Source organism: Nanorana parkeri, unplaced genomic scaffold, assembly GCF_000935625.1.
Source record: "Nanorana parkeri isolate BGI_ZX_2015 unplaced genomic scaffold, ASM93562v1 scaffold59, whole genome shotgun sequence".
NCBI lineage: Eukaryota > Metazoa > Chordata > Amphibia > Anura > Dicroglossidae > Nanorana > Nanorana parkeri.
The window spans coordinates 1,523,469-1,550,187 of record NW_017306327.1 but is presented as its reverse complement, the minus strand read 5'-3'; the positions used below and the strand labels follow the sequence as shown (position 1 = coordinate 1,550,187).

At 39.9% G+C, this 26,719-nt stretch overlaps 1 protein-coding gene across 1 annotated transcript in view; it reads left to right on the top strand.

Moving 5' to 3' along the window:
* Positions 1-26,719, top strand: part of PTPN13 (protein tyrosine phosphatase, non-receptor type 13) — a 159,455-nt gene that overhangs the window by 48,539 nt on the left and 84,197 nt on the right. Inside the window, exons 4-7 of the mRNA XM_018576193.1 lie at positions 2,261-2,326; positions 2,649-2,834; positions 5,923-6,007; positions 10,708-11,262. Coding sequence (XP_018431695.1) covers positions 2,261-2,326; positions 2,649-2,834; positions 5,923-6,007; positions 10,708-11,262 — 892 coding nt within the window. The remainder of the gene's footprint in view (positions 1-2,260; positions 2,327-2,648; positions 2,835-5,922; positions 6,008-10,707; positions 11,263-26,719) is intronic.

Genomic DNA, 26,719 nt, shown 5'->3' with positions numbered 1-26,719 from the left:
AGCTTATGTTTTGAAATGGTCAGCAGGAGATCAATGAGGAGTCCCATTCCTCCAAAAAACGTTGTGTTCTGAGTATCCTTACTAAGCATGGTCTCAGTCCAATCATTTTGAAATGCAAACATCAACTTGCTCTAAAAAAGGGGTTAGAGTGGTTGGTTCAGGATGTATCCATTGATGCTAAATCATTTTCTTTCCCACCAATGATATAATAGAAATCAAACTGATTCTTACAAGATTTTAGGGTAAGTGTGACCCATCTGCTTTCATATTTTATTGTATTCTGAAATAAATAGAAACTCTGATCTTCAGCATAGAAAAAGTGTGTTGCATTATCATTGTTAAATAAACAGAACCCTGTAAAACGCACATTTAAAAGGAGATAACATCAAAAGCCAAATACAAAGCTAGTGGTGTGGCCTGATTTAGCTAAAGTCACACCTTTATCTTATCAGGAGGATGTGGATTGTTTAAAATGTAAATGAACAAAGATTATGAAAAAGCAGCTGATATTTCGATAGCTGTGCAGTCATGATAAATGGTGATATGGCAAAATCGAGATGACATTAATGCTTTCCAAAAATGCAGATCCATCACCTTACAAATGAATGTTGGAAAAACAATAGTAGTAATTATCTTCCTGATTAAAGGACTATATGCATCTGCTTCCTTTCTGTAATAGTTATTGATGCATTTTATCTATATACAGTGATAAAGGGGAAATGTACGTACCAAAGAATCCTGCAATCATTAACTGGTTTAGGCAGACCATCGACTGCTTGAGTTTTGGTTGAGACCTGCTAAAATAATCCTGGCCGAACAGTGACTTTAAAGCAGAACTCTGGGGAAATGTTTTATTAACCCTTGCAGTGGGGTTACCCCAGCACTGCAAGGGTTAAGTGCTCGTTTTGGTCATGGGGGGGAAAAATAACAATCCTCGAGTTGGTCGCCTGTCACAGTACTCCCTGAAGCCTCTCTCCTCCTCCTCCACTGCAGCGATGGTATGTCCCTCAGCATCCTCACATCCTATACACTGTGTATAGAACGCGATGACTTTTGGACCTTAGATTGCTGCAGCAGAGGGGGAGAGAGGCTTTAGGGATGGTCTAACAGCAAGCCAGCTCCAAGGATCAGGTGAGTATAACTTTTTTGCTTTCCTCCCTAGGCCAAAACGAGTTTTTGCAGTGTGGGGGCTAGTGGAGTAGCCCCACTTCAAGGTTTAATTAAAAAAAATCCTGTGGAGTTTTTCTTTAACCAATCAGCTGCAGTCTTTGTCTGGGTATTCTGACAGAAGCACACTCAACATTGTCAGAATCCAGTCGCTCAGCAAGAGGAATTGCCCCATCATTGCTGTTTAGCGTGGATGGGGACATTGAGTGTTTTTCTTCTCATTAATCCCCCAGGGCTGAATAGTGAGGGGAATTTATCAAAACTGGAGCAGGCAAAAAAATCTGGAGCAGCTGTGCATGGCAACCAAGCTTTCATTTTCGAAGCTTAACTGAACAAACCGAAGAGAGAAGCTGATTGGTTGCCATAGGCAACTGCTCCAGATGTTGTCTGCTCCGGTTTTGATGAATTCCCCCTATTGTGTATAGGTCAGCTTTATTTGGGCTTCTAACAGTGTATGGTGTTTATCTTTCTTGTAGTTGTGTTTTTCTCTTTACATTATGCCGTTTATATTTTATTTTTCCTGATTTCATCTGTTTTTCTGTGTTTAGTATCTTTATATGCAAATTGTACATGTTCAGTTTGGGTTGGATGAAAGGCTTAGTGTGGTATAACTCTTGGTAGTTGAGTAATACATTTATTATAGGTCTATGCATTAGACAAAAAGGGGGACAGTTAATGAGGAAAGAGGGATTTGGTTCTGAAAGACAGATGGTCCCTCCGCTCGAGGGACAATTGGGAGCTGTGCTATGTTGCAAAGTGCCCTGTTTTGTACATGTGAGTGATAATATTAGTTCTATTTATTATTAATAATTAATTGAGAATAAACGTCATACAATAACAAATGGTTGTTTTTAAACTGCATACCACGTCCATTGAGCTGCATTTTTCTGCACACCAATGCATATGTATGGTGTGAAAACCATATCTTTTTTTTATACACACCATACATATGCAGTGGTCTGCTAAAAAAAAAAATGCAGCTCAATAGACATGGTGTGAACAAGCCTTTAGTGGGGCCCAAAGCTGTAAATATGTAAAACCTGCCCAGAAGACTTGCATGTAAAATAATGTGGTTGTCTTTGTTTTCTTGTAGATTCACATTTATTCCCTTGGGATGTCCTTATATTGGGGAGCAGATTATGAAGTTCCACAGAGTCAGGTAAATACAGACATGATGTTTATGCCCACGAATAGACCTATTGTGTTTTTACAGATTTGATTGTTCTTACGTGCACATGGAGTGGACCATGCCACGTGGGTGCTTTTATTACTATATTCAAGATACTGTCGTCAGTCTTGGCAAGTTTTTTGTGTTTTGGTTTAGGATACTCTATCCAACACTTTATGAGAAATGTTACTAACGTTTATATCAAACCCCTGTTTATGTCGTATTTAGAGAGAGTAGAATCTGTTGTGTTTTTTTTATTTCATATTATTTCAACTTTAAAGAATTCATATTTGTTTTTTTTTATTGTTTGCAGCCTATTAAGTTGGGGGAACGCTTGAATAGCATTCTACTTGACATGTGCGAGGACCAGTTTTTAACAAGACTGTCCACTCGAACAGTTCTAGATGGCTGTAGTGCCCATATTCGCAACAGCAACTGCGCACCTGCCTTCTACTACATCAAACAGCTGGTGAAACTGGTTCTGGGAAGTTTATCTGGGGTGAGTTTTGTCTGAAAATGTGCTTAAGACTACTACTTGTTATAATCATATTGAACTAGTAGGAGAACACAATCTGGAACTCAATATCCAGGATTTGTACAGGAAATGGGGCTTTAAACCGATATTCATGGAATTATACAAGCAGCATAATTTATAAAATGTTACATTTATATTCTTTTATAGTTAAAACACATATAAGGGCTATTAGCCTGCTTGTATTACGAATATCAGTTTAAAGCCCCATTTCCTGTACAAATCCTGGATATTGAGTTCCAGATTGTGTTCTTCTACTATGTTCATAATTGGCGTCATACATATTTCCCAGAAGTGTTTGTGAAGTATAATATAAAATGTGCATATTTGCTGTCAGTGTTAAAGCCCCAATAGTTCTGTCATTTGCATCATATTAGCTGAAAGTGAATGAAGCAGGGGTATTAATGCTTTGTGTGGTTTTACAACAGCTACGTACATTGAGGATATGTACACATTGGCTTCTACACAGTCATGAATCCTGCCTTGATTTTAGCTGGTAGATTTCAGGCTTGCTCAGACAAGCAACGAGCTGCATCTTCTATTAAAAAGACCCTTTTTTAATACAATACATGTAAACGTTTTTTTCCTTTTCATAAATTATTTGTGTTCACTTCCAATGTGCCTTTGTTCTTGCTAAAAAACTTGACTACTACAGGAAGAGTAAGTTGCCTAGTACATCCCCTCCTACATGTCATAGCCCTCTCCTTCTGGGAGTATCTAACTATAGTCTGTGCTGGCGCAACATCTCTGCCGCTCCCTTCACCTCCCTACATAACCTTTAATGTAGTTGCTGGGGGAGGAGTAAAGGGGAATACTATAGAGTGTCACGTGTGTGACATTTCTGAGTTTGGTGGCAGCAGAGCCATTGACTGTCTACAGAAGGCAAGTCTTTATAAATAAATAACATGCATAAAATAAGCTAAATGCACATATATTCCTGTAGGAATATTTTTGATGGAATCAATGGTCTGATGACAAAAGCTATTTAAAAATGGCCTTTTCTGCCTAATTGACAGTTCTCCATTTATGAATGTCAATGTCATTCAGACATAGCTCATGTAAGCCCAAATTTGGAAAGTAGTGGTTATAAAAATGCACAGAAATGTTACTGGAACAGATGTAACCAAAGGTGTATATTCAAAATGTCACTATTGATGTTGTAATGGAATTCCCAGTGTAGAATGCCTTGTTGCTAATGCTGTTAAATATGTGAATTTTGTTCACTTAAAACTTTATAGTCTTGTATGTGCAGAATTGCACCAACATTTAATTCATAGTCTAATGATAAGTTGGACTTTTCATTTATTTTAAGTGTTTTTTCCACACAATGTGAAAAGTTATAATCTATTAGACTTGTGTTTTTTCTTTGGATAGGGCATTGCATCCTATATGAAGTGTTGAATTATTGTTCTTTTCCAAATACCGATATATGTAGTGATTTACCTTTCTTAGACCCAGTCTGTGTGAACAATGTGGCTACTTGCTGACTTGGCACTATCCACAGGCAGCTTCACTCCTTTTAAGACACAGAAGTTGAATCCAACATAATTTAACAAATAAGTTCAGTACAGAGAAGTGTAAGTGTACAGTCTTTGAAGTGTAAAAAGACAATGACTCTTCTAAGCCAAGTCTCTCTTTGGAAAGTGAACTGACAACTGGGCAGCAGTTAAAGAGACAGAGAGTATCTAGTTAAAGACTATACCCGCTAGCACTGAATCAGGAGGGGCGAAAGAGTAACATACCAAATACAATTGCAACACTAATAGCCAGGCTACTTAGGCAGCGCAATAGTGGAAGACGATTACATTTGTATCCATCATATGTGCATATGTAGATTTAAGGGGAAGACTCAACCCAAAAGAGCCTGACAACTTTGTTATGATGGGGCAAAGCTACTGCAGTAAAACCACCATGGCAGTCACCAAAGACATGACGAATAAGTAGGTCCACAGGTACCCAAGTAAATCTAATTTTTATCTGAATTTACTATTTGTTTGTGTGTTGTGTATTATGTCCAATCCAGTGGGGAAAAAGCACCATCATTTGGCTTCTCAGTGGGCACTCAAAAGTGGAAGAACATCTGCTCTGACAGTTGGGCTTTTGCCATACATACCTTTTGCCACAACCTCCTACCTGCACAGCTTTGGGCAATGCCCCTCTCCACCCCCCTTCCAAATATGTGGAATGAGGCTGCGGGGACCCCACTGCAAGGGTTAAGATTCCATATGCCCAGCGTTTTTCTTAAATAATTAAGCTCCATAGCAAAGTTATGGCCAGGCAGGAGCAGAAGATGATTAACTTGGCTTGAGGATCTAGGTGCCACCCCATATGATGTTGGTGCCTTAGGCTACAACCTAGGCAAAAAACTGGCCCCAGACAAACTTACCTTAGAAGTGTGTCCTCCTCCCATGCTGTCTAGGCTGTTAGTAGCTGCTCTGTCTCCTGCCACCGCTATCTCTCCTTTTTCTAGATCCTTCGTAATCCTCTTTGGCTATTGGGTGGCATCTGATTAATGTGACCCCTGCACATGCACACAGAAGTTACGATGTCTTCAGACCCTAACTCTCGATGCAGTATATTACAATTTTCAGGAATGGGCTGGAGTGCACACTTCACTGTGCATGCACCGCAAGCCGTGTACACTAAATAAATAACTGCCAGAACCAGAAATAAGCAGATTATGGCAGAAGAGTATTTGCATGTCTCGTCTGCCAAATCTCTTTCTATCTTTTTTTTTTAATTTCAGTTTCAGTTCCGCTTAAAGAATAAACCCATCATAGGCTGAGCTTGCTGTGTTTATAGGATATATACACTTTTATCTCTATAAGGTTGTCTAGTAGTTTATAGCTTTCTTATATTTAAAAACAAATACTGAGGCTTCTGCTCTGTTAAAATGCTGTGGAATTGTTTAAACTGGGCCACCCAACCTGTCTTTCATAAGCATTTTTTGTCATTGCAAAATCTGTTATTACAACATGTTTAATATGATGGTATGTTTTTTGTCTTTTATTTATTTAATAGCTGTATAGTACATTAATATATTTTAATCCCACAGATTGACCAAGTGGGAAACAAAGCAAATGAACCAAATCGCAGTCAAGCAATTCGTGACAGACTAAGAGGAAAAGGTCTTCCTTCAGGTATGTTTATCTAGGACCCTCTTGTGATGGGGCTGGGAATGGTCACCTCTGGAGACCCCCAGGAATGTAAAGAGTGCGTAAGTCATTTGATCCAACGGCATTCACCCATAATTAAAGTAATCCATTTATGTAGATTGGTCTTTAAAGTAAGTTATAGAATACTATACATTGCGCTAATCAAAATACCTTATTATTATACTAGCTGACCTGCAGACAAAATGTTTCACTTTTTTAGCCTTTTGATACTTTGATACCTTGTTACTATGTGCTAAGCACATTCAGCTTACTTTCCTCAGCTCAATACACAGGCCGATGAACTATGCAGGAAAAGGCGTCCACTTTCCTTGTCAACAATCAGTACACTTAAGTTTGGCTTGGCCGCACAGTAACTTTTGCTTGGCTTTCCTCATACGGTGACCATCGACTGTCATTTCCGCCAGGCTTTCTCTCTATTGCTACATATTGATAAGTGCAATTTGACTGCCCGCACCCAAAGAATAAATACCCATTTGAATGTCCAAAGTCTCAAAATATTGAATTAAGAAAGTCAACATGGCTGCCAGACAACACTCAGCAAATGCAGCCTCCATGCTTCTCTCATGTCAGATTTTAAAACCCAGCTGTACCTTCAGTTTATATAAGGTAAATATGTTCCAGTTACATAAAAACAAAAGGTGTGCAAAGTCTTTGTTTGGAAAGCAGCCACAACCTGAGTAAACATATCTCTCTTCTCCCAGCATGCTGTAGTGAAGGGACTCTGCTTTTTTGTGTGGAAGCAGTGGTCTCTCTGTCGAGGTCCAACTCACCTTCTGCTCAGTCACAGCTAGAGTTCTCCAATCAGCAGGAAGCATGAGCTTTGCTGATTGTAGAGACATAAGTCTGACTTGGCAGGAGGCATGTTGGAAATCTGCAGCAAGTTCTTACACACAGAGAGCAAGGGTCCCTCTCTACACCATGCTAGCAAGGAACAAGCTTTTCTACTCGGTAGCTGCTTTTTGAAAAAAAAAAAAAAACTATTAGGGCCCATTCTCATTGTTTGTCCGCTGCGTAATGGAACCTCCCAACCCACCATATTATGGCTATGTTTGCACCATGTCCGGACCAGATCTGGAGCAGATCTGCAGTGCAGTGTGTTTTGCCGCTATTTTACTGCATTTGTGTAGCTTAAAATGGGCTTATAGGTGCGTTTGCATGTGTTTCATGCATTTTGTATGTGATTCCAGTGCATTCTGGACCAAAGAAAACGAGACCAGCAGTATTTTTTTGGTCTGTACCGCAACGGACTGTGCTGGTGTAAACATAGCCCACAAATACCATAGGAATACATTGGGATGCTTTTTTGGTCCAGGATCAAACTGTTCTAGTCTGGACATGAGCCGGACGTGGCGTGAACATGTCCTTAAGGACGTGAAGTACCGCAGAGCACCATGCACGTTAACACACTACCATGTGTCGTAGTGAGTTGTGTTACAAAATATGTTTTTTTGATGTGTTAGCTCATTAAATAATGTGCTCCCTTAGCACAACACTCAATAATACACATCATAACGTGTGTGCTAACGCAACGCAATAACATGAACCCAGACTTACAAATTGACATGTGTTGATGCAACTGGAATATATTTAACTATTTGAAACTGAAAATTCAATTGACTTATTATGCAAAATCATTTTGGACTGATTGTCCTTTCATCAGCTGTAACTGACTGTATATGATGTACTCTATAAACTAGTCTCAGAAGAGCCCACCTTTTCTGTTGTTAAGTAACAGTGAAGAAAGGCAACTGACAAAAGGTTGAGTGTTTCTGTATAATATCTTGTGTAATCTTGTGGGGACTTTATTTATACTGTCACTTATAAAAGTCACTCTAAAAAATGTTGCATTACTCCTAATTGTTTCCTCTTTTGAGGCCAACACTTCCTTTTTTGATGTATAAAAAAAAAAAAAAAAGCATGAGGCATAATGAATATTTGTACTGAGTAGGGAGACAGACACGCCAGTTTTTGGCCAAATTCTGTGTATGCTGAGTATTCTAAAATCCATTGGATCCTTAGAGGATGAATGTGCTGCCTTGCCTTGAAAAAGCTGTGACAGTGTGATACCTTAGAGGTCTTTAGCTGAGGTATGTTTTCTTATTTATTAATATTCTGGGGAGAAGATGCTGTGTACACAGAACATAGCTTAACCTTTTTAATGGGTGCTCTTTGCAGGAAGTTGAATGTTACATTTTAATTATCACGCGTGGAAACTTTTGAGGTTGCAACAGCCATCAGACATTGCAGCATTAGAAAGGAATCCATGTTTACGCCAGCAGGTCAGCCTGCAGAAGTGAAATTCCTTGTTATATACAAAGGTGTATTCTGTGAAGAATTGCACAATGGATAACATGTCAATTCTATTACATGAAATAATGTGGCAGGAAGTGATTCAGCAACCTTACTGATAACATTAAGTCATTGCAGAGTCTTTATTAAATAAAACTGGCCAAACACTGAGCATGAAAAATCACTTGCTGAGGAGTGTGGATGGTAGAATATCTGCTGCCATTTATAGTCTTCTGACACTGCAAGAATACCCGAACACTGACTGCAGTTGATCTGAGTTTTCCACTCTGTTCATTCAAGAGAAACTTACTTTTGTTAAGCTGGGTAGTACCGACCCACAAAGATTGAATTTTGGCTGGTTCAGTAAAAAAAAGGAGGAAATTATGGCTAGATTTACAGATTGTGAACAGATTCTCTTATTAGGATACAGACACAATACAATATAGTGGAAGTATTCTATTAGACAGTGTGAGCTCAATAGAACATTTTAAGATGATTTCTGAAAAATAATGTCTGTGTTGATTTTTCTTTCTCATTGTCATTATATTCTACATGTTATATAGACCGAAGAATGCTAATTAAAATGTAACAGATGTATGTTCCAGTTGAGTTAATGGAAACTATAGTATCATTTCAGTGAGTATGCATTTTGAGTTATTACGCTAATGTTTTCCTGAAAGCAGTTTTTGAGGTAAGTAGCTGATCTGTAGCCAAAGCATTCAAGTTACACATACCCTCAGGCGGCCGCCTGACTTGCCTTACGGTAGCGCCGGGCCTGGTTACGCATATACCTTTATAATGCCTGATCAATGTTGTGAAATTAATGTTATTATCTGTTGATGATTTTAAAAGCTTTATTTTTAAAATCACATGCAGCATCCCTATGTTGTCAGCCCATGCAGGATAGCAGGGGGATGTCTGTGGCCACCATGAGCAGCAGCTGTTTTGAGGTAGAACAGCGCACCCACTGTCATGCCTCCATCACTGACATTAGCAGAGTTTGTAGTGGGGTTAAAAAGTGAGGGCGGAGCATTTGCCTAATTCCCTTCCATAGACAGCCTTCTACATACTAGCCTAGAAAGTCCAGGGTTGATATTTATACCAGCTACCTGATGGCAATGCAATGGGATGTCTTCAAAGATAAGAAATCCTTTAAAGTGAATTTTCTAAGTTTTGTAAGTCTACTACTTTCCTTACATTGCTTGAAGGTACACCATTTTTTTTATTGTTTTGACACTTACAGAATTATTGCGGTAATAACTCTGTAGTAATATGTGAGGTACCCCGCACAGTGAAGCAGCATGCAAAATCTTCAGTATCTACAGATAGTCTATTTTTTTTCATTTTTGAAAAGATTGGACTCCTGCCTTAGGCCCCATTCACACTAAGCGATTTATCCTGGCTATTTACCTCGCGATATCGCTCTCCAATGCATGGCAATGGGGCTCTGTCCGTCGCTGTCGCGGGTCGTGCGTCGCTACAGCAGGACCCTTTTTGGAGCGGCTTTTGCCGCGCTTCTAGCTTGCTCAATGCAAGCATTTGCGCGATATCGCGCAAAATGCAAATCACGTGACAAACGCGCGATTTGCGAATCGCTCAGTGTGAATGGGGCCTTAAATCTATCTGTGTTAAAAAGGAGGGGTGTCGGTTCGGTTTAAGCACCACGCTCGGCCTTCAAAGATATGGTTTCCCAGTGGTTAAATAAGACGATCTATGTGCTAGTGAGATCTCACCTGAAGTTACAGCTACTCCCCCTACTGTAGCCATTATAGGTGGATTATATTCTCTATGTTGAATTTTCAGTAAATTTGCATCCAACCCAAGTGGTGTGCGTGTATATATATATATATGTGTGTGTGTGTGTGTGTATATATAGATAGATATATATGTCATTATAAGAACTGCTGCACTTTTTAACTTTGCACTTTTTACCTTTTTTTTTAATTAGAGATTTTATAGGTTAATTCAAAAAACTGTCTATGGTATGCATGAATGGATCCCTATGTATGGCGTAATGTACTATACTTGGGCTTTGTCTGTTTCCCTTTAAAGCACAGGAGAGACAGTCTCATAAAATATTATAGTATAAATCTTTTGACCTTACAATTGGCTTCTAGACAAAGAACACAAGCTAGAAAAGCATCACTGAAAAGTTGTACGTTTGTATAAAAATCTCCTCCTGGCTTTGTATTTTGGAAAAGGTGTTCACTAAAATGAATTTTTTTTCCAGTATCTGTTGCATTGTTAAACTTTGTGGAAAATCACATTTTTCAGGATCCCTAAAGGAGAAGTTATGAAAGTTGAGTTAAATATCCATGTACAGTTATGCACTTTTTTTCCTCTAAAACTGGACCTTGTTACCCTTACATTTTCAGGACAGTGCTCAGTACAAGATGGGCTTGATGTCAACTACAGTAAAATCTCACAGCAGAACTTTCTTAACAGAGGCCTCAGTAAATCCATGGGGTTCCTTGCTTTTAAAGACCAACCAGAGGAGGAGGACGACTTTTGTACATCTCCGGTTCCTGGCTCTGGATCTGATGATCCCACAAGTGCCTATTATGCTTATAATGATCTCAGGCTCACTCAGTTAGGGGGGAAACTCGGTGACCATTGTCAAAAGAGAAAAAATTGGGCATCATCTTTTGACTTAACGTATGTTAACAGCCAAGCCACAGAGAAAGACAGTTCTGCTACAGACAGATTGTCTTGTTTTTCTGAAGCACTAAATGGACGGACTATATCCACATCCAGAATGAAGGATCTCAGACATGCAAGTGGAGCAGGTGATGTTTTAACCCAACAGAAGTTGGACCAAGCTAGACATGGACCGGATGTGCCAACGTCGGTTGCAATTTCAAGTGCCTTGGGCAGAATTAGAGAAAAACAGAAAAGGCTTCATGTATTGAGAGAAGCCATGAGCATAGAAGGTCAGTCTAATTGAATGTTGTCTTGTCTCCTTCAAAAAAGTTTATAGAAATGATGTCAATTGTTGAAACATGATATAGAGTTTTCATCAAAAGGCTATTCTCTTTCATTATGAGAAAAACCAAAAACCTACACTACGTCACCTATTTTTGACTCCCATCTATTTATCTGTTTATTAATCATCTCACTCATTCATTTACCAACTAATATCAACCTTCTTTTTTTTTTTTCCAACTTCGTTTTTTTGAGGGTTTTTTTGCTTTTGCGTAGTGAGACAAAAAACAATGACACAGAAGTCCTATTTCCTTTAGCCTTGACTGATCTGTTGCCATTTTAGATGGCACTAATCCTTCCATCTGCTGACAAAGCTTTTCTTTATATATAAATACTAATAAAACATTGGATATTCCAGTAACTTGTCACTTGCTAAGTAAATGCATTCCACAGATTGTTCGCTTTGTTTTAGATTTTTAAAAATATCATTACCGACAAGCAATCTTTTGCACAAACCCAGTTTTGACTTGCTTCATAACCGGAGAACAGAGCAAGTGAAGATTTTTATCTCATGCAAACAATGAAGATTTTGTAAACAAGGTCATAACATGAGATTTGAATATTTTGGATGAATGTGCTGTAATAGCATCTTGGCTTAATCATGGATTTATTAACGTGAACTAACATCAGAAATTGGGAACCCCTAACATTACTTATATGGATTGTCGTCATCGATGCTGGGAGTCCAATTCATCTCAAATTCTGCATATAACCCATTTACCCTTTTCTACATCTTGCTGTGATTGCCGCAGTACTAACCCCTTTTCATTAATGGCTGTCCTTCATCCTTGGGTTTTCTTTAACGTATATGCTGGTATTGGGGTCTGTCACATTATGCTATTTTTCATAACAACCCAAGTATAGCTAACATGGTAATCGGAGCAGTAATGAAGTTCTTGTTGCCAAAAGTCATTCAGCAGAATTTCAGGAGGAGGAAATTAAGGAGGATTTAATTCTTTAGTGGCATCTGGAGGTCTATGGTCAGTCTTTGTGTTATTTTGTGAGTTAATACATGGTGGCTGTTACACATATGAGCAAAGGTTTGTGACCGTCTGACCATCACACTTACACTATATGGCCAAACATATGTGGACACCTATGCAAACTATTGGGTTTAGGTGTTTCCAGTGAAGGGTACTGTTGATGCTTGTCTTTGACAACCTTTTACTGCCAGAGCCGTTTTTTCATTTTTTCACACATGTTAAAATGCACGTGTTAGGTCTGAAGATTACTCAAACAACTGCCCCCCAACATTATATATTATACAGAGGCCCTGTAGAGTAACATGATGACAGTTGTGATTTGTTTTGTCACACACTATTAGCGCTACTGTTTATCGAACCCATATTTTCAGTACACAGACAAGCACAGTATAATATCTATTTTTTTTAGTTAAATAGATACCAAACATGTCAAGCCTTAAATTAGCACGCACGTGAAACAGTAAAAAAAAAGTCTTTAAAGTTAATCAATTTATAGCTTCCTGTCAATAATGGTCCTAGTATGATTGCTCTCACTGTGACATGCATGGCGATACCTAATGTGTGGCACAATCAATGTTTTTGTATGTAGGTGCACTAGATGTACGTGTTTATGTGGGGACAAGGGGATGGGGGGGGGGTTTCAAAAATGTATTTGAACATTTATATTTTTTTGATTTAAATTTTTTTTTTAAACAATTTCTTCACTTAATTTTTTTGCTATTACAAGGGGACTGGCACGCCCCCTAAGTTATATAGCACATTGGAAGTAACAAGTCCTCTTTAAGTAAACATCAGGGGTCTGTTAGACACATAATAACTCTTCTTTCTAATAAAGCTAAACAAGCAAAGATTATGCTGAATGCTCTGAAACTGGAAGTGATGTAAAGCTCCTTACTTCTTGTTTCATTCTGCTCTGGGACATCAGCAGATGTAAGCTCCTGAAGTCCCTCAAGGGGAGGAAAGGGTAAACCCAGTATACATACCATGGCGGCACTGCACAGCCCAGCGACCCCCTTGATGGCCGTCCAGAGTTTTCGCTTGTGGCTGCTGGGATTACGTTTCGGGTTCCAATTCATCCTGCCCCAGGCCGCCAAGCTGCACTGATATAGACAGAGAGGAGGTCACCAGGGCACCGCAATTGCCCAGGCTGAAGGGTGCAGGCTGGACTAAAGATTGATTGTGATAATTTCACAATTTATAATATTTTTCTCACATTTTAGGAATATAGTTTGTTTGTTGAAGCGCAGTGCTATTTTTCTCTTTTTTTACCCTTTCACCCATGAACCGGTCCTTAACTGCCTCTTAAGACAGTAACAGATCATCTTTCTGTTACAATATATAGGAGTATGCAACTATGCACAGTATTTTATCTGTACATTTTAGCTGTAGGTGTGATTCCAAGAAATGGTTAATTAGGTTATGCTGCCGTAATAGTACTTGATTGGTTTATAGTGTTTATTGTACCTTTTTGGACCTATAAGAACCACAGAGATTTATCAAGTTGATAACATGTCATGCATTTTTGCTGACCTTTCTTTTACTATTGAAGGAAAGTAGAGTGTACCATAGCTAAGGGCAACATCTCTGTTTTCTTCTTCCAGTTTGTACACTGAGTTTATGCAAAAGTATCATTTCTCTGCATAATTCAATATGGCGCCATGCTAAAATAAAATCAAATTCAGCATAATTTCCAAATCACCTTTAAGTAGTTGAACATACCCAGCAGGATTCCAGCGTAGTTTGAATATCTGGCAAATTGAGCCAGCCAACCTTCTTAGCAGTAGCTGTTTGAGGACTACTCATTTCAAAGAAATGAATATGTGCATCCAGTTATTATTGAAACCTTACAAAACACAGATGTTTCCGAGTGCACTTACCAGCTGGCCTACAACAACACAAATTGCCCTGTCTAACAAAACTGGAGTAGACAGAATCTGGAGCAGTTGCCCATGGCAACCAATCAGCGTCTCTCTTTAGTTCAGTTAAGATTTGAAAATGAAAGAGAGAAGCTGATCGGTTGCCATACACAGCTTCTCCAGATTTTGTCTACTCCAGTTTTGATAAATCCCCCTCAGTGTTAGACAGGGCAATTTGTTTTGTTGCAAGCTAGCCAGTAAGTATGCTGGGAAGCGTCTGTATTGTTATAAGCCCTTCCATGTGCACCTTGCTACAAAGGCTAGTTATAAATTGTGTGGCTGCCGTGTATTTCTAGCTATTAGTGAAACATCTTTGCTTCTGCTTGACCAAAGAAAAATATACACCACTTATATTTGACTTACATTCGGAAAAAACAACATACATTGCTCTGTTGATTATGAAAAGACACAATAGTTTAATCTGAAATTTGGTGCTAAACTCTAGTCGGAGATGTGGCCTAGATTGTTCACTTCTCCTGCCTTCTCCAAACTCTTCACCCTTTTGTGAATACCCCTGTTAGTGTGAACCAGGCCTTAAGCTAGCCATACACTGGTATATTTTGGGCTAAACGAAAAGATATAACAGATTCCTCCTAGTGCGTATGACAGAATCTTCCACTGTGTTCTTTGTATTCTAACAGTGGCGGGCGTGCTGCTCTGCAAGTACCCAAATAGCAAAGGCAGCCAATTGGCTAGTGTCACTGTTCACCCAAAACATTTTTATCTGGCTCTTTCAATTTTCTGGTAAAAAGATGCTGAACGGAAGGATGGTGACAGGGACACCCACTGTGTGAATTCCGGCCGCTTCATCAAAATATGGCCGAAATTTGCTCTGTGTATGGCCAGCTTTAGCCTTGCAAACATTGACTTCCATTAAGTTAGCATTTGCATAGAATGTTGGCTGGTTTTAGAGGGCCTTGGGTGAAAGAGTGTCCCATTTGGGTGCCTGTTATTCAGTGCTGCATTCTTCTTTAACAGTGTGCACCTGCTCCTACTTTTGTTGTCACAAGTTGGATTGTTGAAAAAAAAAATTGCATCTGGTTTTACTGTTTGGTATAGGTGCCTGAATCACAAACGTTGTATTTTCACTTTTTTGGAGTTCTGCCTAAACATTATCTGCATGTAAGCATGCAGTTTTATGGTAATATCACACATAGCCAGAAACATGTAAAAGTTTTACCTGTACACATAAATGTCACTATTCCTAGCACGTAATGTTAGTTGTGTAGAATCAGTATACAGCAATTCGTAAATAGCTAGGAGGTTTCAGTTGTCCAACAGATTTGTCGTCAGACGAACTTGTTTTGTGTAGGAGTAGTTTGCTGCTACACCCTGATGAACCAGCTTCCTGTAACCTGGCAATCAGTACGTATTTGTACATCTAGTACAATAGCTCTATTGCTTCTGTATCTTTTAAGTAAATTATTGTAATCTCTACTTTAAAAAAAATAGGGATCATCTTCAAAGAGAATGTTAATCTTGTTTTGTTTAGATGAACATGACATGGTTACTGGACACGTGCTATTATTACTTGCCCACAGCAATGATTTTATTACACTGGAGTGTTTTTTGGTAAGAGTCCAAAGCTCCTATTAGGTTTCGGATAACTACAGTCAGATGATTGCCCCTTGGTTGCTGGGGGGTTAGTTGATGTTGCTTTTAGTTAAAGAGGAACTCTGGGTAAAGAAAAAACTTAGCTTTGCGGTGGGGCTAACCCAGCACTGCAAGGGTTAAATGCTCATTTTGTTTAGAGGGCTCAAATAAAGATGTATTACTCACCTAATCCTCAGTCTCCCGGTGGTCAGTGCTCGCCTCTCTTCTCCTCTGCTCCGGCTATATACAGGTGAAACTCGAATAATTAGAATATCGTGCAAAGTTCATTTATTTCACTAATGCAACTTAAAAGGTGAAACTAATATATGATTACATGCAAAGCAAGATAATTCAAGCCGTGATTTGTCATAATTGTGATGATTATGGCTTACAGCTCATGAAAACCCCAAGAACCCCAAATCCACAACCTCAAAAAAGTAGATTATTACATGCAATCAATAAAACAAGGATTGTACATAGAACAATATCAGACCTCTGAAAAGTATAAGCATGCATATGTACTCAGTACTTGGTTTGGGCCCCTTTTGCAGCACTTACTGCAATTACTTTTGCACGATATTCTAATTATTCGAGTTTCACCTGTAATGTCCCTTGGCGTGTGTTACTTGTAATGCAGGTCAATGGACCTGCATAAGCCATGATGACGTCAGCAGTCCTTAGACCGCTGAAGCCCGAGGGAAAAGAGGCTGCAGGGACCAGGTGAGTAAATTTGCTTTATTTGAGTACGCTAGACAAAACAATCACTTAACCCTTGCTATGTGAGGTAGCCCCACGACAAGGGTACGTTTTTTTTTGTGTTTTGTTTGCTCAGAGGTCGTCTTTAAAAATATATGATAATAGGTAGCAGTTCAATAGATATAATTTAATAAGGGAGGCACATTTGTACCCCCAGGTTAGATCTTAATACGGGAACAATAACAAACTGTGTTAAAAGTTTAACTTGTTATAAATATTTTATTTTTATTCAGATGGAGTGGGAAGGGCTAGAACCTCTGTCAGCTTTCTTGGTGAAATTACTCTTCACTGTTTTGGTGACTAAAGAAGAAAATAAAGGAGAACTATGGGGTCAGGGCTTTTCCCCATAGTTCTCCTAAGAGTCACGGGAGAACACAAACTAGCGTTTTCCCGTGACCCAAAGCTCAGTGTAGCTCGCGGTATACTGAGCCGCTGCAGCCGGGATGGATCCCGACAATACTGTCTGGATCCACCCAGCTGCGGGATTGACAGCTGGCTCTGCCCATCTAGAGGCAGAGCCAGCTGTGTCCGCCACCTCCCCCCGTCCGTTTCACCACTAAGCGCTGGAGAATCGGACAGGGGAGGGGGGAATCCCTGCAGGGAGCCGTGAGTGACGGTCACGGCTCTCTGCAGGGATAGATCGAGAAGTGAGTGAGCGACGGTATGTGTTCGCTCACTTCCCGATCTACTGAGCCGACCTGTGACAGTTTCATTGTCACAGGTTGGCTCAGATTATGAGGCTGAGTGAAAATCACTCGCCTCTTAACTCTGCTTTAACATAATCTTCCTAATGGGGACACAGATAGAAATAGGCACGTGACACTGGTTTTCTGGGTTGTACTTGCCCCCTGGGCTAAAAGTTGCCAGTCAGCCCCTGGTTCTAACCCTTCCCTACTCTACTAAAATAGTGCTTTTGATTGCTGTCTGTGCCCTAGAGAGAATCCCCTCACTTCCTGTTCTGATGATCCCACTTGAGGTTGAGGGAAATATCCCCAAAAAGGTCACAGGTAACAATAAAAACCTGCCAGAGATACTAATGTTTCCACGCTTTCTTCAAACTTTTTACAATCTAATGCAGGGGTGGGCAACTCCAGTCCTCCAGCTGTTGTGGAACTACAGGTGCCATGAGGCATTGCAAGACTGACAGATACAGGCATGACTCCCATAAGAAGTCTGTTGGGATTTGTGGTTAAAGCACAGCAGGAGAGCCGTAGTTGCCCACCCCTGGTTTAATGACTGGTGTCTTATTTGCTTCTTACCAGATCTCCCCTGCCCTTTTGTTGGCTGACTTCATATCATTACCCACAAGAACAATAAATGAGCCTAGGGCATGCAAGACCACACATTTATAAACCATATTAGTGCTGCAGTGTGCTTTACTGTACCTGTCATTAGCAAGAAAAAGAAAATACATGTGAAAAATGACACAGGAAAAGCAGAGACCATTAACAGTGTTGTTTCCTGTGGCTTGCCTGTTAAATAGGCATGCATACTACTAATTGTTCTGTATAGATGCAAGCATAGAGCATGCAAGCAATGTCCCTTGTGAACAGAAAAGGCTACAAGGGCTCACATGGGTCCATACACAGGACATAACCAGAGCACATAAATATGTTTTTAGACCTAAAATATGGAGTGGTAAGAACAAAATAACAAGTGTAGAGCACCAAATCTTTCTGCTGTCCAATGGTCTCTTTCATTGATGGGCAAACTCCAGCCCTTCAGCTTCAGTGGTGCAACTACAAATCCCATGAGGCATTGCAACAGCCACAGTCATGACTGCCAGAGGGAGATGCATGATGGGATTTGTAATTTCATCACATCTGCAGGGCTGGAGTTTGCCTACCCTGGTTTATTTAAATGGCAGGATCTCTTTGTGTTTTGAGTGTCTAAAATCTGACCATTGCTGAATTTTTGCACTACTTAGATTATAATATAGTCTTGTCACAGTTTTGATAGTGAAAGCAGTGGAAATGATTGCAGACGATAACCTCCCTTTTGTGAAGAATATCAGGTAAAGATGGGAAAAGGTCAGTTTGCTACTGTTCTTTCCTGCCGTTGTTGAGTATAGAAAGGTAACTCAACAAGCCCTATACAGGGCAGGACACCTGCTTGGCCAGGGGCTGGCAACTCTGGCCCTCTAGCTGTGCTTTAACTACAAATCTTATTATGCATCTGCCTACGGATGTCAGAGTCTTGCAATGTCTAGTAGTTCCACAACAGCTGGAGGGCCGAAGTTGCCTACCCCTGTGCTTGACTGAACATTATAACGGGATAGAGAGGAGACTTGTAAGTGTTATTTAACCGCAGTAGAGGAAAAGGGACTCCTTTCCTGCCAGATAGGGCTGTGTGGTGTAGTAGAGCTGTGTAGATCTCAGAATTAGATTGAACTACAAATGGTTTGGCAGGTAAAACAGTTCCCATATATGTCTCAAATCTGTGTATATAGCTGTTTACCTTTAGTTCAGTGTTAGTGTCCATAGACCAGACTTGGGCATTTTATGGCCCGCAGTCATGGCCCTTGTGCTGTATATGCTCCATTATGCCTGACAAGCCATATCCCTGCACAGGTCGGTGATTGGTCCATGTTCGGACCATGGTTATCTTCGGTCCTTGGTTGCTAGAACTGCTGGCACCCTAGCATTTATTGATGTGAGTGGTCCTCCTCTGCAGTCATTGGTTGCTAGGACCGCTGGGTGGGGTTTGGCATGTGTAGTTTCTGGGCCAGCAGCGACCGGTGCTTTGCATGTACCACTTTTTTTCAACCGCCCCACAACACAGGGTATTACAGTACCGCATGTTGCGGCGCAGTTGATCTTATTGCTACCAAGAGGTGTGTTTATGGTGCTATTCAAATTAATGGCACGCAACGCACCTGCATCACTGTAATATACACTTGGTGCATTGCATGGTACTAGGCCCTCCACAGCCATCCCAGTTTCCTATGTGGGCCTGCCCTAGACAGTAGATACTGGCCATCTGATTTCTGCATATTTGCTCTCCACTTTGGCCTAGAAACTGTACTTTTTTCTGACAATTAACTTATTTAACAGCATGCTATATTTCAGTTTTGCATATTATGAGTGGCTGTTTATTTTCTTTTGTTGATAGTTTAATTCAGAGTAGGGGTTAACAGAAGTCCTTTGGCTCAGTCTATCATTATTTCAGTAGGTGGCTTAGTAAACTTTCACATTGAGAAGGGATGAGTTCTTACTGCCCATCCTGCCCGGGCTTGCATACAATGACTTGGATAATTAATGTTTTTGTAAAAGTTTATTCTGCTGTGATATAACCTCCATGTGATTTCACAATACAACTTAAATGAAAGCACCCTGGAGGATGTCACACGAGAAGGCTTTGAAATTTCCTTGGAATGGATGATGATGTGTCAAAGATGATAATTTAACAATGGGTTTAGTCATTATGGGCTGTAATGTTAATTCAGGGTGTCTCCTGGAAAAAAAGTATGATCTCTTCTTCAGCTATTCATTTGTGTTCATGCAGAACTGCACCTTGTATGAATAAAATCACTCTAGTTGTGGATGACCTGAAAAACAGATGGTTAGGTGTGGAAGGAAAACACAACAACTCCTATAAATAGTATAAAAATATCAGGGCACTCTTTCAGAAAATGTAGCTCTTCTTTTTTTTTCTTTTTTCAACTGTAGTACAACTTTTTATGGTTTATTTTTTATATTTGAACATCTATGCTTGAACATTCCAGGATGGGTTAAGAATGGTGCTTTTTTGGTACACTGGTATTTTTGATTTGGTAGTGATTTTTACTGTTATCAGTGTCTTGTATCTCATACTATTTGACTTGCTGGTGATAAAGCAACCCAGAGCAGCATATAAGGCATACAAGTTCAAAGAAAGAAGCCCCAGGTACAAAAAGGAAAGGTAAGGACTTTCATTCATTTTCTTTTTTAAGTAACACAGACTCCTTTAATATATTTCTGCAAATTGTTATAGCTTGTTGGGAATGATTTGTTTGCTCTTTAACTGCTGCTTAAGTCTAGTGACAGATTTGTATGGCAAGTATGTAATTTAACATATTTTACGACTAGTATTTGCTTGAAAATATGTAAGGTTCTAGGAGTATTTTGCTGTCGTTTTGGTGTTTGATGCACCATGTTATTGAAAAGTAGAGATAAAAACACGGTTGATAAAGCAGCAAAGGCCCATAGAGAGGGTGAGCGAGAACTTTAATCCATAATTATACAGAATGTATGTGGGTCAATCAGAAATGGTACAAAGCTGTATACATTCTCAGATTTGTTATGCAAAACAATACTAAATAGATGATGTTCTGATAAAATGATGAATCTTCTAGGTGTACATACCGTAAATAGTAAAACTGTAGGTAAGATAAATCAGTCTGACATTTTTGTACATTGTCTGCAAGAATACAGTTTGTGATCTGCAATGGTGACCTCTTGTATGTTAAAGTGACAATAAACAGAGCAGTTAAATCCTAAAAATTCATTCATATCACTCAACTGTAGATTCTAAAATCATCTCTGAATTGGTGCGGACTCTGTCCTTCCTTCTGGAGGGTGGTTACTTTTGTTCCCCATGGTCCCTGTGTGTGTTCTAAAGTAGTCATCGCTCCAAGCTCACTCCTGTGATGGACTACAATCTCACATTTAGTTTACTAATTTGTATTGAGATTGTAGTCCATCACAGGAGTGAGCTGGTTTTGGTATGGGAGGGGTGGGGTGGAACATATAGGGGAAAGAGTTTAGGAAGGTTATGGATATGGAGAGGGGAGGATTAGGAGAGAAAGGAAAATGTGAGATCGAGAGATAGTGATGTGGGGACAGAGAAAGGCAGCGATGGAAAATTTTTATATATATAATATATCTTTATTTTTATTATAGACATTGAGTGGTTAACCATTCTAATCTTCATTGTTTTTAATGAGTTGCCCATCTCAGACTTATTTCTGTCAGGTTATATATAAATGCATGTAATGATTTTAAATAATTTTAGATGCAATCCGTTTAATTGTGAAAAAATAGAAATCTGTCCATCCTCAGATTAGATATTCTGAGTGCATTTAAATGCGGGTAAATGGGAGTTTGGAGGAAAAAGTCTGTATTTAACTCCTAAACTTACGTAAACTGATTTATATGTAAACACATGTACATTTTGCATGTAGGTGCAAACAAAACACTATACTGTCTAGATCACTTTCTCCTGCTTTTAAATTAAAAAAAAAAAGGTACTGGGCCCATGTTAATTAGGTCTTATACTCTAAATATGAAAGATAAGCATAACAAGCTGGTCCTTCAGTTCAAAATCAGGTTGATGGTACCAGTATCCTTGTTGTCTTTAAAGGTTGAGGGTGCCAGTATCCTATTTGTCTTTACAAGTTGATGGTGCCAATATGCTTGCTGTCTTAATAAAACAAGTGCACAAGACATATGTGAATAAGGCCTTACTCTCGAGGTACAAAAGATAACCACTGCATGCAGATCCTTCAGCTGGTCTGCACCGTGGCATAGTGGTTAGCGCTTCTGCCTGCTGGGTTCTCTGGTTTCCTCTCACACTCCAAAGATATGTTGGAAGGTTAATTGGCTCCTGTCTAAATTGGCCTTGTATGTATGAATGTGTGATAGGGACCTTAGATTTTAAGCTCCTTAAAGGCAGGAAGTGAAGCGCTGTTTAAAGTTTCGGCGCTATATAAATATGAATAATATATAAATCGGTGCAAAATCAAGTTTTTGGTGCTGATATCCTTATTGTCTTTACAGGTTTATGGTGCCGATATCCTTATTGTCTTTACAGGTTTATGGTGCCGCTATCCTTGTTGTGTTTACAGGTCTATGGTGCCAATATCCTTGTGTTTACAGGTTGATGGTGCCAATATCCTTGTTGTGTTTACAGGTTGATGGTGCAAATATTCTTCCTCTTGGCATTTAACCAAAAGTGCCATTTTCGGCCGATGTATCGGTGCATCCCTAATCACAACCCATCGCTTGATAATAGGTTACCATGCAATGTGGTGCGATACAATGTGCATGCAATGGCTAGGTGCGTCGGAGTGCCATTAAAGGAGAACTATGAGGTGAATGCCCTTCACTCACCTCATTTTTCTAGCCGACCTGTGACAATGAGACTGTCGCAGGTCGGCTCAGTAGATCGGGAGGTGAGCTAACACATACCGGCGTTCGCTCACCTCTCGATCCTGTCACGGCTCTCTGCCGTGACAGGGGAGGGGCTGGATTCCCCGCTCCGATCTGCCAGTGCTGACTGGCGGAACGGACGGGGGAGGGGGCGGGTACAGCTGGCGCTGCCTCTAGATAGGCAGGGCCAGCTGTCAGTCACGCAGCTGGGCGGATCCCGGCATAATTGTCGGGATCCGCTTCAGCTGCGGCGTCTCAGTATACCGCGAGCTACAGCTTGCTTTATACTGAGCCTAGGGTGACGGGAGGATGCTAGTTTGTGTCCTCCCGTTACCCTAAGGAGAACTATGGGCAAAAGCCTTAACCCCATAGTTCTCCTTTAAGAAATAATGGCACCGCAGTGCACCTAACATTCCAACGTGATGCAGGATCGTGTGCAGCAAAGCATGCATTCCCTCATCACAAAGATGTGAACAGAGCCTAAAACCTACAGGGTTTCTAATCCTACCCTACTCTATCCAGAACTGAAAAATGCTTGGCTGAACAAGCTCTTTACATTTTGTTGTTCTGCCATTTAAGAGTGGAAAAGAAATACACATTGTTTGCCCAGTACTAATAAGACAGCGGTGTCAGCAGATGATTGTAAACTTAGAATAATATATACAAATGAAAGTATTATAATTACTACAACCAGATCTTGCTTATGCAGGTATTCTGTGTGGCAGACTAATGAGATTAGAGGGGTGTTTTCTGACTGCAGTGTTTTTGTTTTGTTTTTTTGTATTTGGGAGAATGTAGAAATACACGACAAACACAATAATTGAAAAAGCCCGTGACTCATCGTGATCTGCTTATTATAACATATGGTTAGGAAACGCAAGAATTGTGTGACGTCTGTTGTTTTCTCTTTTGATGCATCTTATTTTAAGAAACAAACATATTTAATGCACTGGAGTCTCTTTTTCTTAGTCCTTTGATATAGTCTGTGTCTCAAATTGTTCAAATACAGGAGTATTACAAGTTTTTACAATGAGCTTGGTTTTGGAAAATGTGTTTGACTTTAATTATTCAAATCTCTTCCCTGCTAGAGGCAATGCTGCTGTCTGCTGCAGCTTATGAGAGGTGTGCCTGTGTAACCCACCCTGCACCTTGTTTATCCAGTTGTCTGATAGATCCATCACTTTGATTGTGTCTGGTCTGGGCGGGGAAAGGCAAACAAATCCAGCATGGTTCATGAACTTCCATCTTGTTGTGGGTGAGGCTGAGGAAGAATATCTTTTACAGCTTTGAAATGTTTATTTGCAAGACGCATCGTTGGATATTGTTGCAAAGCTCCTACTAATACACAATTTAAAATCCTTCTCCTAACATTTCTGGTTTGTTACGCAGACCCTTTATTGCATGTAAAAGGATAACTATATAGATGAGTTATAATGACTAAAACATAGTCAAGCTAGTGACATATCTTTTTAAAATGGGAAAAGTCAGATTAAACCTGAACTCTAGGCAAATAATGATGTATTCATTAATGCATCATTCCACATTTGTACATTACGGGATACAGGATGGTATTTCAGAAATATTGGGGTTATGCTGCTGCCTTCAGGAAGGACACTGGCATTTAAAAACTGTAAGGACAGCCTGATGTAACCACTTAACTACAATTGTGCCTCCTTTTTTTGTTTTTGCTAGTGTCCTAATAGAATGGACATCTTTTCTTTGCTCTAAGTCTAGAGATTCAAACTTTTTTTCTTAATTTTTTTTCTTTCTGTTTTTTTAAGATATGTTTTATTCTAACAAGATTTATTTCCACTTTTGCAGCCAAATTGAGTTAACACTTACTTTATATTTACATGTTCCCAGTCACATAGCATAACTTTAACATGACATAACTATAAGGGCCCATTCACACTGGTGCATGTGTAAATGAAGAGATACTCAGTCTGTTAGAAGTCTTTCTATTAGGACAGTCAGAGTTTCCTGTTACCTAAATTCAGAGAGGAGCATGTAAAGGCCTACAAAATGGAGATATATTTAAAAGGTAAAAAATATATATTTTTTAAATGTATTTTTTAGGGCTGGTAATGATTAAAAATTTCCTGTTCGATTAATCGAACATTTTTTTAATCGATTAATTTCGATTAATTATAACGCACATACAGATCCAACTACATTGGCCTATACACATACAGCACAGCAATGAAGTAATAAAATGAACTAGGATCACACTAATCCAGCACGTTATTAATCTCACGTGCCCCACCACTTGAGTGGGGGCAACTCAGAATAAAGTGCAATAGCCAATAGGAATCTAGCTATGCAATTGTATGCCTTTTTTTTTCTTTTCTGACTGACGGTCAGGCGGCGGCTCCCGATGTCAGAAAAGAAAGAAAAAGACGATCGCAGGGAAAGGTTTAATCTGCTCGATTTTAATCGAGGGATTAATCGTTAATTTCCGCAGCCCTAGTATTTTTTTGCTATGCTGTGGAATAGGAACTCATAACAAACATACAGAGGGGGTTTTCTCAAATTTGACTGCAAAAGTAGAAATAAACAAAGTTTCTGCAGAGCCGCTGGGGCTTATTTTCCAGCTTCCAAGCTGAATCAGAACACAGGGGGTTGCAAGTGTGCATTTTGGATTTTACAATAGTTGCAGCTGCCTTTGCACACTCCCCTGAGGATGATGAGGAGGGGTGCTTTGTCTGTCCTTGTTGACAGACAAGGACAGACTCCTGTCCTTGAAGGTGTATTCAGATGCATTGACCTGGAGCAACCTGTGTCAGACATAAATAAGGTTACCAGTCTGGGTTCTCTCAAGAGTCCCCAACCTGTTAAAACTTTTCCAGTGCATTCAATGTGACAACCTTCTGGTACAATGCCTGGCCTAGTTCAAATGTTTACTCCCGCCAAGCATTTTGCTATATCCTACAGGGGGGTCCTTAACCACTTCCCGTCCATGGCCGTTCCTGAACGGCTGGACGGGAGCCTTATAGGAGCGGGAGGGCGTCTTAAGAAGTCCTGCATCTCCACCCGCTCGTGTGCAGCGTTCAGCGAGCACAAGAGTGGGGAAACTGTTAGCAATGTAAACAGCCAGCGATGGCTGTTTACATTCAAGCGATCAAGCGTCTCTAGAGACTCCCGATCACTTGTATTAGCTGCGGGTGTGCACCCAGATCTCTGCTTCATCAACTTCTCTTGGAGACCCCTGATGTCTCCATAAAGAGGACCTGTTATTTGAATTGGCTATCACATAGGGGATTTCTTATCCCGCTATGTGATAGCAATAAAGTTAAGTTTAAAAAAAATGTAAAATAAACATTGTAATAATAAACATGTTGCATATCGCCACGAACGTCGAGTGACGGCAATAATTTCAGGGCCATTAATTCTGATAAGACTAAACTGATGATCGGTAACAGCGTTTAAAGCGTCGCCTATGGCCAATTTTGGGTGTGGCCGTTTTCTGCGATTTTCGCGGGCGTGAACATTTTTACGGCTTGACATTTTTGGTGTCTATTTACCCGACGTGACCCCGTCTTTTATATTTGACCAAATAAAATTAAGGGACACAGGGTACTTAGGGTACTTTTTTGTTATATAGTAAAAAATAAAAACCCCAGAGATGATTAAATACCACCAAAAGAAAGCTCTGTGTCTCCAACAAATGGTATAAAATTCATTTCATTACAGCGTTGCATGACGGAATAAATGTCAGTCAAAGTACCGCAGTGCTGAACACTGCAAAATGGCCTGGCCAGGAAGGGGGGTTTAACACCCTGGTCTTCAAGTGTTTAAAAAGTCGGCTGTCCCTGAAGGTGGATGAGCCATTTCCTTTCTTAAGAAGACTTTCGGGTGTGTAAAGATCCTGTGAACAAGAAACCAGAAGCCCTCCTTAATACTTTTTTTTTCCCTTGCAGGTCCTGCCCTGCAACCTGCCTTTGCAACAATGTCCCTCTGCCCCACCTTAGCTGTCTGGGCCATGGATATTAGACAAAAATCCATCTAGCGCCTGCACTTTTTCTATGTCAG